Raw genomic sequence first — 12,742 nt, forward strand, 5'->3', positions numbered from 1 at the left:
AGAACTTCATCTGCAGTGGGCCTGAGAACTGGCTGTTTGGATGTGTGTGCAGTTGTATCTTTAAATCCTTTAACAGCTTGCTAGTTTTAGACAAACTATGAGATGGGTTAATCAGGAATAAGGAAAATGTGCTCTTCATTAAATAAAGTCCACTGAAGTACCTGTTGTTTGCCATTATTGTGTGGTGAACATCACTCTGCCCAGGCTTGTTTACTTTGTCTCTTCACCTCAATGGCAAATCTGACAGATTTTTAAAGGCTTCTCACGACAAATTGATATATGCAATTATTTTAGATCAATTAATCACAAAGCATGTAATGTATTGTTTTGTTTTTTATCGCTTGGCTGCACTTATCTAAACCAAACGTTGTCTTCAGACATCACAGAAAAGCCATCAAGTACACATACACTACAGAGTAGCCAATACACTCTGGTGAGATCAATTCAAAACACTCCTGTAAGAACCTGTTAATGCAATGAGTAATGGCGCTTATGGTTTCCCCCCAGAACAACCTCTTCACATGATGAACACAATATAAAGACACAACACATAGATACATTTTCAGAAGTTTTAATTTCTAAATGTACTGTAGTAAAATAAATTGAAATTCAGAGAAAAAGTAAATGTACTATAAATATACTACAGATATTTAAAGAATATTGAATACAGGAAATCATTTTCATGTATTTACCAATATAAACCAATGGAAAACAGTTTGTACTTTGTGGTCTTTGTGGATCTATTGTTCCAACACAAGTAAAGTGACCCATGGCCCATTAATCTACCTACCCTGAGGTTCTGATTGGTGTACGACCACTTTTGACTCTTAGTGTTTCCACCTGGGGAATTGTGTGATAGTTGGGTTTGAGCTGTGATGACTTCAGTTAATTAAATTGAATGCCAGTGCTTACTATATGAGCACATGGTGCAGCCAGTGATATATGAAGGGATTTGTGTGTAGAGTTTTGCACAAAAAGTTCAACAAATCTGAATCATGTGTGAAAACAGGGTGATAGTGTTTATAGTTTTGGGAAATTAGTCTGTCTTTTGGTAGATGGCATCATGGTTTGGGATGTTTAGTTGAGAGGCCCAGTTATAGTGTGTAAGCTATCGCGAAAAACTGTAATCAAGATAATCTAATACAAAAAAGGTAATTTAACAAATAGGTTCTTTCTGTTTTTATTTGCATTTTATTCATCATGGGTTGTAAATAAATTCTAAGTTCAGCTCAGATGTCGTCTGCTGAGCATTGTTTTCTTCCCAGACCACCACCACACCAGTGCGGTACACCTGCCAATACGTGGGGTCACCCCAGCACTCCACACCAGAGTCACAACAGCTTTACTGTCGATCTAATGTCTAACCCTAAACCCAGGGTAGAGAGGCTGGGTGAATGTAGTCTGGATTCAGCATCTGTACATCTCAGTCACAACAGCTTCACTGATGAACCAAACACATACGCAATCCCAAACCCAAACCCAAACCCAGGGTAGAGAGTGTGAGTGAATGTGGTCTGGACTCTGTGCACGAGGGTCATTGTGTCAGAGACGCTGTAGAAGGCCAGAGTTCCTGCCCTGTGATCCACATACACTCCTATTCTGGAGCTGGCCACTAGAGGGAGTTTAGTCTCTTTATTATTGTGCCAGAAAGAGGAGCTGCTGCTGGAGGTGATCAGACTCCAGGACTGATCATTATATCCAAACCCACACTCATTACCCCTTCCTTTCCTGCTGATGCTTTTATATGAGACTGATATATAAACCCACCTACTCCACTCAACCTCCCAGTAGCATCGTCCAGACACTCTCTCTCTACACAGCACCTGATACATCTCATCAAATCTCTCCGGATGATCAGGATATGACTGCACCTCATCTCTCCTTTCCACCCTCCTGTTCCCCTCAGACAGATGGAGGTTTCTGTGTGCTGTGTTTGGATCCAGTGTGAAGTGACAGGAGTCTGATAGAGGAGAAGACAGGACAAACTTAGGTATTTATATGTGTTAGGTGTGTTTGTGTGTGTGTGTGTGTGTGTGTGGGTGTGTGTGGCTATTATTATTTGATATGATTCCTTGCATGTGGGGGATGAGATTTATTTCTGTGATTTCTTCTGTTAGGGAATGTTTCACATATAAGTTAGATTTGTTCTTGTGTGTGTGATTCTGTACATGTTTGTGCAGGTGTACATGTGTGAATGTCTGTATTCAAAAGTTCAAAAGTGTGTGTGTGTGTCAGAAAGCTAGTGTGTGTGTTTGTCTGAAGGGAGTCCTTTGTATGAATGATTGATGTTGAGTGTGTGTAAGTATTTGGGTTTGTTTCATTTGATTCCTTTGTGTGAGATGAGTCCTGCATATATAGGCATGTGAAAGTGTTCCAGTGTCTTTGTATGTGAAAGTCCGTAGGTGTGATTGGTTGTATGGGTGTGTGTGAGAGACAGAGACAGAGAGAGAAATACAGATTGTGTGACAAGATTTCTTAGTAGATACAGTATGAGAGACACTGGGTGTGTGTGTGTTCAGGTGTGTCTCTATTCAAACGTCCAAATGAATGAATGTTTAAATGTGTTTGCAAACACCTTGCTGGGCAGCCTCTCCCTCTCCCTCTCCTATATTATATTATGCTAATACTGATACTGATAAATTGGCCATATTATATAATGTTAATTGTTTACCTAAATGTATCTCTATCTGTATATCAAAGGTATCTTTAAAAAAACAAATTGTCTCTCTTTCATAGCATGACCTTTGCTCGCAAAAACTGATGGCTGTGGAAACATTGTTCCTTATCACCATGTCCATTAAGTACATATACGCATATTGGCAGCCAAACTAGACTATCTTTGCTGTGGGATGCCGCTGTAGTCTCTCCACCTGAACTACTTGTAGAAACCCTCAGCCTACGTCTACCCACCTCAACCACACTGTCATGCACTTATTCTACCCCATACTCTGTACTAGCATTTACCTGCAATGTAAATAATTGCCACTATTGACATAGTTTTCTGTTCCATTACTCTACTTACCCTTGTAATAGTAACCTTACGAGCACATTGTATTACCACTAAGCTGTCCTACAATACTTGAATGCTCTCTCCCCACCTTATCCTATATCAATTTTATATGTATTTTGTATATACCCTGTTATGTTTGTATGTAATGTGTACATTTACCACATGTATGCTAGGATGCTCATCCTGATACGTGTATGAGTTCATCTGCCATGTTTCTGATTGCTTCCCCTCCTCTTCTGCCACAAGCCCCCCTCCTTCTATCTCTACCCGGCCGACTCCAACTAGAGGCAGATGTGTGTGTGTGTGTGTACGTGTGTGTGTGTTAATGAAGTTATTTTTATATATGAGTGACACTGAGGGTGTAAATGTTCTAGTGGCTGTATATTCAAAAGCATTAATGTGTGTGTGTGTGTGTGTGTGTGTGTGTGTGTGTGTGTGTGTGTGTGTGTGTGTGTGTGTGTGTGTGTTAGTGTGTGTGTGTGTGTGTGTGTGTGTGTGTGTGTGTGTGTGTGTGTGTGTGTGTGTGTGTGTGTGTGTGTGTGTGTGTGTGTGAATTTGTATGTGGGTTTACTACAATGATCATGATTCTATGCACGTGAGTGTATCCCTGTGTGTGCATGTGTGTGTGCGTGCACGTTGTGAGTGTGATCGATTGCATGTCTTTATGTCCAACTTACACTGTGAGAACTCCTCTCTGGTCGCTGGTTCAGGAAAAACAGCCTGGACTTCTGACACTAAGACAGAAAACATCACATTACAGCCCATTAAACTTAGTGAGAAGGGCATTCATAAACATCACAGCAAGATCACATCATATATAAAGAATGCTGACTCTCCTGTTGTGTTCATATTTTTCTTAGACTCAGGGTGTTCACAGGTCTGTTGGATCCACAACATTATTATTATTTTTTTAAATTACAACCACAAGACATAAAAAAAAAAACACTAGAGATGTCGACTTTATCTCAGTTAGACCAAGACCAAGATTTCTACAATCATGTTCACACTTGTCTCAATACCATGTACACTTTTTCAAAACACTAAACACATTCACAAGTGAGCTAAACTGTGGATACTTTTGCATTGCTTTGATGCAAAATGTATTCAATGACCACTTCTTCCGAAATTCAAGTCAATGTTCACCACCAGTAAAACTCTGTGCAACTACTGCAATTTTGCAGACATTTAGATACTCTGTTCAGAACAGTTCACTTCAAAACTGGACAAAATTTAGATTACTGTTGATGGAAAGATGAATACATTATTATATGAATACACTTGAAATAACACAGATTATTCTCATTGTTTGCAGAAAATGTATTCAGCATTCGCATTGAAATGTCCATGTGTGATGTAGTTGTCGCTGAAGACATTTTCCCATTACAGTTTTTTTCAATCACAAATAATTTGAAGCATTGCAAAATGCATATGTTATGTGTTGCTGTATCCTCCATGTTTTACATAGTTTAGTGTTGCATTGCAAAAGAAACATTTATGACACCTCTTCTCATACAAAACCAATACAGTCAAATATGATATTCAGCTATATGCTTCAAGACAACTCTATGCTAAATGTTCTGTGGTAAACTATAGTACCAAGAAAAGTGTACAGACACATTTCATTCCCACTACAGTACGTGAAACAACAGCACATGAGTCTACCACTAGAAGTGTCCTGCAGTCTTGGGGCATTTATCTGAATTTCATATTTACTGTATTTGTTTTGTATTACAATTTGTACTGTAAGAGATGTCATACGTTTTTCTTTTCTTTTGCAATGCAACACTACACTATACAAAAAATAGAGGATACAGCAACCCATATTATATACATTTTGCAATGATTCAAGTTGTTTGTGTCTTTTAGTTAATTGTACATTGAGTGATAAAGTAGTTTAATGGGAGAGAGCATATGCTATAGTTATGGCAGCGAGAGTCACTTTTGGGTGAAGTATGAAGTGTTTTGGTGGTTGTAGCGCAAAACAAATCTTAACTGATGTGTGTGTCTGTAAAGCACACTGCGTGAAAAGTTTTGATAACGTTTACATGGCATTGAGACAAGTGTGAAAACGATTTTAAAGTAAGTGACAGAAATTAGGAGTGAGAAGGGTTCTCATGCTTTAAATGTAACATTGTTGCAACTCTGTCTGGATATTTGAGTAGTTATCAGTATGAACTCAACCAGAATTAGTTTAACATGTTCTTTTTTTAAACACATGATCCAAAGCCATTGAGTTTCAGGCTGAAAATATATTTTTTTCTTGTAGTTAACATTGACAATGGGTCCCACAGACCCAAACACAAGAGACATTATAAGACTCCAGCTGCTTTAGTCTTAACACTTGGGAGTCCAAGACCTGTTAGACTCTTTTAGGAAGAGGCCTCCAACCTCCCACTGATAAGAGAAGACGGAGATGCACTCAATAGAGAGACACTCATCTTCATTAGGATGGCACAGCCATTCGGTCTCACACCTTACGGTAACTTGGAATGCAGTGTCCCAAATCTGCTGCTGTTTTAATGTCAAATTCCCAGAGTTATGATTGAAAACTTGAGAGAAGTTTAAAGGGAATAATGAGAGAGCAGTAGCTTAAGTCTGACCCTGCTGTTGAAAAACGAGGCAACTTTAGTTTCCATTGCATTTATACTTTAATAGAAAAGCAAATCACTAGTTTGTGGGGTAGAATTCAGTGTCAATGGTGCGGACATGACCCTGCCAGCCCCCTAGTACAGTTCCAGGACAACGCCCAGGTGAGCTCATGTGTGAATAGGGGCAGGAAACTGTCCAGACAATTTACGCTGTTTTTATGAGAACAAATGTTTCAGCACCTGAAATGTATTATCCATTGGCTTCCGTTTTGTCTGTGTTTTCCCTGATCACAATGTACATTTTAAGATCTAGTAGTTATACTTTATTCTCCCCTAAACCCTAGATGAATAAGGCTTTGGGTGTTTTTACACATGATTAATATCAAGGCCTTTATTTCAACTCTGGAGCCCAACCACACCTCCATGCCTCCTACGTCTTGCAGCTCAAACATGGTTTATTGAGATCAGATTAAATCAGTGATGAGAAACAGTGAAACTATTATTTCTGTGCTAGACCCCTGATGTAAAAGCTTAGAGGCTGTAAGAATCAGTCAGTAATGACTTACTGTTTGATGGCAGATTCTCCTTACTGTTTGATCTTCTGACTGGGAGCTCAGGATCAGCATCTGGGATCCCAACACAGAGAGACACTCATTCACCCAGGATCTGAAGACCAGACTCACAAACTTATTTTCACAAACTGACTAAGCCCATATAGTTTTAGCCCGCTTCATCTTTGGGTGTTTTGTTTTCTTTAATGTTTGTTTTTAGCAACTGTGACAGACCCGCAACTGCCTTTTCCTTTACCAAGGGATATTCAGCTTTACAGTGCTTAGATATAACATAAAACCGTCACTGGTATCCAGGAATGTAACATAAACCCTGTTCACAACATGTTTACTGATGTGTCTAATGCTTCAACCCAAAACTGAGATCAAATTTCAAATGCAGTTTAAACTCATCGTGTAAATGCTAATACAGACACTTAAAATGAAAACACCATATTTCATCAGATGGCTTCAGCAAACTAGAACTCAGAGGGCAACAAACCTGATCAGTGTAATAACTAATGATACTGTGTGTGTGTGTGTGTGTGTGTGTGTGTGTGTGTGTGTGTGTGTGTGTGTGTGTGCGTGTGTGTGTGTTTGTGTGTGTGTGTGTGTGTGACAGAGAGAGAGAGAGAAAGAAAGAAAGAGAGAGAGAAAGACTCACATTCTAAAGACTGGATGATCTGGATATTCGTCATTGTTGAGAGACACAGAAAAATAAAGTGGGATCTTTGTATTCTCAAACTTTGAAATAAAGAATTCATCATTGAGTCAATTCTACATGTTTATCCACCTGCTGCAGATATCCTGACTACTTCCTGCCTGAAGATGTCATCCAGTTTCTCCTCCAGCTGCACCTTCACTGCACAGACAGATTCCTTCATAGCCTCAAAAGAGAAGCTTTGGTTGAAGGTCATGTTGGGAAAGTCTTTAGAGTGAGGAGAGTCTCTGATTGACGGGAAATTCTACAAAGAGAAATACATATAGTTGAGGCAGACCTCCTGAACGTTCAGCCAGGTCTGTGTTTCCCCAAAGGCTGTTACCATTATGGGTGAATTCAGTTGGTTTAGTGTGTATACACTCATGTATTTAGGTATGTGAATATGTTAGACACATTAAGACATTACATTAAAAGATCTAGACATTATGCATTTGTCCTCTTTCCCTTTTAAACCCACATGGATGCTTTATTTCAAATTCTGTCACCTTGAGGAAATGGATGTGATCCTCTGTGTGTGAAAGCTCTTCCAGCTCAGCATCTCTCCTCTTCAGCTCAGCAATCTCCTGCTCCAGTCGCTTCAGGAGTCCTTCAGCCCGACTCACCTCAACCTTCTCCTGAGCTCTGATCAGCTCTTTGACCTCAGAGCGCCTTCTCTCAATGGAGCGGATCATCTCAGTAAAGATCCTCTCACTGTCCTCCACTGCTGTCTGTGCAGAGCTCTGTTAGGAGACACACAAAGAGGAGGGTGGCAAGGAGACCCACAGAGGTAAGTGAAGGAGTAAACTCACTCGTGGTGCGACTGTCTCTTCTTGATCAAATGACCAAGGGCAAATCCTGCCAAACCATGTCTTTCTGTGATGGTCTATATCATGTAGAGATGGCAGCATAACGGTGATAAAACAGTAACAAGCGATTGCTGAGCCAGCTGTTGTCTTATGTGGTCAGTTCTCACCTTGAGAGTCTTCACAGCCTTCCTCAGCTCCTGCAGCTCCTTCTCTCTCTCCTGGATTCTCTGCTGGAATCTCCTCTGGGTCTGCCCCAACTGCCTCTGTTAACAAATCAAAAACAAACAGACTCTTTTCACCATATTATCGGTGGATTGTTTACAACAATAATGATCATATATCACACATGACAACTGAACATTTATAAGCAAAAACCTTTAAGTACATGTGAGTCGTTTCAAAAGATTTAATGACACATTGAAGCCAATTTAAGAAAATCTCCACACTCGACCATCTCAGATTTGGCTGAAAAAATATGCAGTTTAAGCTCTGTGTCATCAAATGAGTGCATTTTGTTAGCATTTAAAAATGCTCCATAGGCCATTGAATCATGGGCGTGTAAAAAAATCCGAAATTGTCAAAAATTTATTTTGAGAAAATTAGGCAGAACACCATCACACATTGTTGATGTTTTAAGAACAAATATCTAATCTTTCCAAAACAGTTAGTTTCACGTTGGTAGATTTTTTTTTTTGCTATAGCATGCCAAAAATGGGTTTTTTATCCATCTTCAAGCTTTGATATCTTCCAGACCATTCATCGCATAGGGACAGTTTAATACAATATACAGAGCATATACAGTATAAGAAGGTCTGAGTATAATATCGTCATTAACATTGAGCTTTCCACAGGCCTTCAAAGATGCTACCACAGAGCTTAGAGTAAAATTGGCGCAAATTCATTACTATGATATACCCAGGCCATACCTTTGGAAGTCCATATTCTTCAAGCAATGGTAGCAGATTTTAAGCCTAGAACATTTGAAGGAGCTAGTTTAAATACTTTTCTAGTTGTAGCAATTTGAAAATGGCTCTTCAGAAAACGCTGCTAAAAAAGCATCTGATGCACTTAACTTAGTAGCTCAAAAAAAGTTTTGTGACAAAACTATTGGGAGTAGAGAGCTAATATGTGGGACTATACCTATTCAAAAGTGTATGAACAACTTTGAATTTTTTCAGCCAAATCTGAGACGGCTGAGTGGGAGCCTTTCGTATACTTGACATGGAACAACTCATGAGCTAAGTTCAAGAGGAGCACTGGTATTAAACAGCAAAAACGTGTCAAGCTGGTTCAGAGTCTATTTAACAGAACAGAACATTACTTTGCAAGGTAAGAATGTGTTCTGTTTGAAGCCGACAGGTTAATGTTTCACTGTTTTTACTCAACACTGGACCTTGCACCTGATGATCATTTCCTGATTCTTCCATTCTCTAACGGGCAAAGTCATTGCGGAAACAGCCAGACTTAAAGACTGGTGAGATAGTATTATTGTAGTTATAGTATTACATTCACAGTTAGTACGTATAAGAACCCTCATAGAAATTTTGGACACACATGTAGCTCCAGTACTGACCTGTTTGTCTGTCCATTCTGCTGCAGCAGTGACTGTGTCATGGCCTTTATGTTTGTCCATCGTGCACAGATAGCAGATACAACTCTGATCGGTTCGACAAAATATTTCAAAAACCTTCTTATGATGAGAGCAGATCCTGTCCTGTAGCTGGCCTGTGGCATCAATCACCTTGTGTTTTCGTCCAGGAATAAGTTCATTGTGAGCTTTGTAGTGAGTTTCACAGTATGACACCAGACATTCCAGACAGGACTTCACAGCTTTGAGTTTTCTCCCAGTGCAGACGTCACACTCCACATCTCCAAGTCCGGCATTAGAGGGAGAAATAGGAGAAGCTTGGATTCTGGTCATCATAAATGTCTCCACCATTTCAGCAATCAGAGCATTTTTTTTTATTTTAGGTCTGGGAGTGAAGGTGTCTTTGCACAGGGGGCAGCTGTAGACTCCTCTCTGATCCCAGCAGCCCTCAATGCACCTCATGCAGAAATTATGTCCACAGGGAATAGACACTGGATCCTTCAGCAGATCTAGACAGACTGGACATGTGAAGGAGTCCTCTTCTTTCTTTAAAATAGCCTCTGCCATTTTGTTTGCTTTCTCTCAAAACCAAAAGCACAAGCACACTGAGAGAAAGACCTGCCAAGTGATACTTAAGTTTCGTTTTCACCAGAACATGGTGTGCTGGGGAGTGGCTTCCTAGTTGTCATTTTGCGTCAATCTTTGGAGTCCAGTTCAAATGTTCAAATGGAGTCGGGGAAATAGGTGTGTTTGTGTGCCTATGTTTGTGTGTGTGTGTGTGTGTGTGTGTGTGTGTTACACCCCTGGAAAACAGGGAGAGATAATAACAAGCTGATGATTCCTCAGTGAGAATATTTACTCAAATCAATCATCAAACACAGATAAACAAGCAACAGGTTGGCTGCAGTAGAATACATACCTCATTGACGTTACAACCATATATCAGCTACAACCATATGCAGGGTTTCCCTGAGACATAATTCCCATTTTCTCTACCGCTGCCAGTAAACAGCATGCGGTGATAACTGAATACGTCACAAAACCCATGAAAGTTACTAAAGGAACAATATACAGACAGCCGTGTAAAATATATCTACATCATAAAACCTATAAGGGTTACTAAAGAAACAATACACAAATGACCGTATAAAATACACTGTTATATGTGCACATGTGAATTTGCAGTCATGGGTTGAACTCTGTTCTGTTTCGTTCACACACACACACACACACACACACACACACACACACACACACACACACACACACACACACACACACACACACACGCTAGCATACCCAGTAAGACTTTACACCCACTTCCTTAAATGATTCATACACACTCTCCTTAAACTCGTATGAGAAATTAATAACAAGAGTGAAAAATACTTAACAGTGTAAAATATCCACAATATGCTTGTTTCCTCAGTGAGAACATTTACTCAGCTGCAGCTGTACCAGCCTCTCTGCTCGTCCTGGTCCCAGTAGCGGTTTATGCAGCCCATGCATTAGTTGCTGATGGCATGAGGATAGAAACTGTCTCTGAATCTGTTGGTACGGGTCAGAATGCTTTTGTACCGTCTGCCAGATGGCAGGAGGGTAAAAAAACTGTGGCTGGGATGGTTGGGGTTGGAAAGAATCCTCTTGGCCTTTCTCCTGCAGCGCTGACTGTAAAGGTCCAGTATGGATGGTAGCTCAGTCCCTGTAATGCGCTGCGCTGATCTGACCACCCTCTGCAGAGTTTTCCACTCATGGGCAGTGCTGCTCCCATACCCAGTTGTTATGCTGCCAGTCAGGATGCTCTCTATTGTGCAGCGGTAAAAGTTGGTTAATATTCCACAGTCCATACCGAACATCCGCAGCCGACGCAGGAAGAAGAGCCGCTGTCTAGCTGTCTTTGTGACCACACCTATATGGTGTGACGAGCTCAGATCCTCACTGATGTTAATGCCAAGGAATCCGAAGCAGCTGACTCTCTCCCCTGCTGTGCCCCCGATGTAAATGGGTGTGTGCCGCTCTCCCTGCAGCCTCCTGTAGTCCACTATCACCTCCTTTGTTTTGCTGACGTTGAGCAGCAGGCTGTTGTCCTGGCACCATGTTGGTAAGGTTGCCACCTCTGCTCTGTAGGCAGACTTATCACCACTCTTGATGCAGCCGATTATGGTGGTGTCATCAGCAAACTTGATGATGGAGTTAGATATATCAGTGGCCACACAGTCATGTGTGTACAATGAGTACAGCAGGAGGCTTAGCACACATCCCTGTGGGGTGCCAGTGTTGAGTATTAGGCTGGAGGACATGATGTTACCCAGTCGTACCGCCTGTGGCCTCTCAGTGAGGAGGTTTAGGATCCAGTTGCACATGGAGGGCTTGATGTTCAGGTCTAGCGATTTTAGGATGAGCCTGGATGGTATAATGGTGTTGAAGGCGGAGCTGAAGTCGATGAAGAGCATCCATACATAGGGGTTTTTCTGGTCCAGATGGGAGAGAGCAGTGTTCAAAGCCAAAGCTATGGCATCATCTGTGCACCTGTTTGGCCTATAGGCAAACTGGAGTGGCTCTAATACAGGGAGGATGTAATGTGGTCTTTGACTTACTGCTCAAGGCACTTCATCACAACAGATGTGAGAGCAACTGGGCGGTAATTATTGAGACAGCTCACTGATGATTTCCTGGGGACTGGGGTGATGGAGGCCCTCTTGAAACATGTGGGGACGACACAGACAGGAACAGGGAGAGGTTAAAGATGTCGGCAAATACCTCTGCCAGCTCAGATGCACAAGCCTTGAGAGCGTGACCTGGGATGTTGTCCGGTCCCGGAGCTTTAAGTACATTTACTCTCTTAAAAGATTTGCAAACATCAGGCACAGATACTTGAGAAGGGCAGGAATCTTGCTCTAACAGTACCTCTGACCTGGGCGCCCGTGAGGGGCGGGCTCAGGAGAGGGAATTAACGAATCGCAGCCTTTCAGGCGTGAATGAATAAATGCTTCTATTGGAACCGTGACTAACGTCATGTCCCATCTGTTATATCGCAGTCAACTGCGATAGGGAACACAAACAGTAGCCTATGTCCATGACCTCAAAAGAAACTGATTATACCCTTCTTATCACTTCTGGTCTAAACATGCTCTTGTACATATGCAGACTAAATGGCACCTAATATTCTAAGTTACACACACACAGAAAATCCATGTTCCTGCTTTCATAATTACATGATTCATACAAGGAATATATTAATACAAGGCACTTGATTATTATATTCTTAAGTCATTAACAGTGTTTGGAAATTATCTCCATCAGAAACCAATGTGAATAACCAGTTGACTGATTAGATTAGTGAGTCATTTGAATTATGAAGGAAAAGGAATACTTGTTGGAGATTCACAATAGGCTTACATCCCAAACTAACCTGAGGATTCAAACTAACCATTAGGGATTCATACTTGGAGGAAACACAATGTGATGATCTATACTAGCCTACGTACCCAACAGAAATCCA

General features: G+C 40.9%; 1 protein-coding gene across 1 annotated transcript; it reads right to left on the reverse strand.

Annotated features, from left to right (window-relative positions):
• Window positions 1-706: 706 nt before the first annotated feature.
• On the reverse strand, window positions 707-9,855 carry LOC105908863 (tripartite motif-containing protein 16-like). Its single transcript, XM_042708354.1, has 8 exons — window positions 9,226-9,855; window positions 7,820-7,915; window positions 7,353-7,586; window positions 6,940-7,111; window positions 6,811-6,843; window positions 6,165-6,224; window positions 3,688-3,744; window positions 707-1,960 (listed from the first exon to the last, which is right to left on the reverse strand). The coding sequence occupies exons 1-8, from the start codon at window positions 9,805-9,807 to the stop codon at window positions 1,428-1,430; spliced, it is 1,767 nt and encodes a 588-aa protein (XP_042564288.1). The 5' UTR covers window positions 9,808-9,855; the 3' UTR covers window positions 707-1,427.
• Between the last annotated feature and the right edge of the window lie 2,887 nt (window positions 9,856-12,742).

Source organism: Clupea harengus, chromosome 7, assembly GCF_900700415.2.
Source record: "Clupea harengus chromosome 7, Ch_v2.0.2, whole genome shotgun sequence".
In the NCBI taxonomy this organism is placed as follows: Eukaryota; Metazoa; Chordata; class Actinopteri; order Clupeiformes; family Clupeidae; genus Clupea; species Clupea harengus.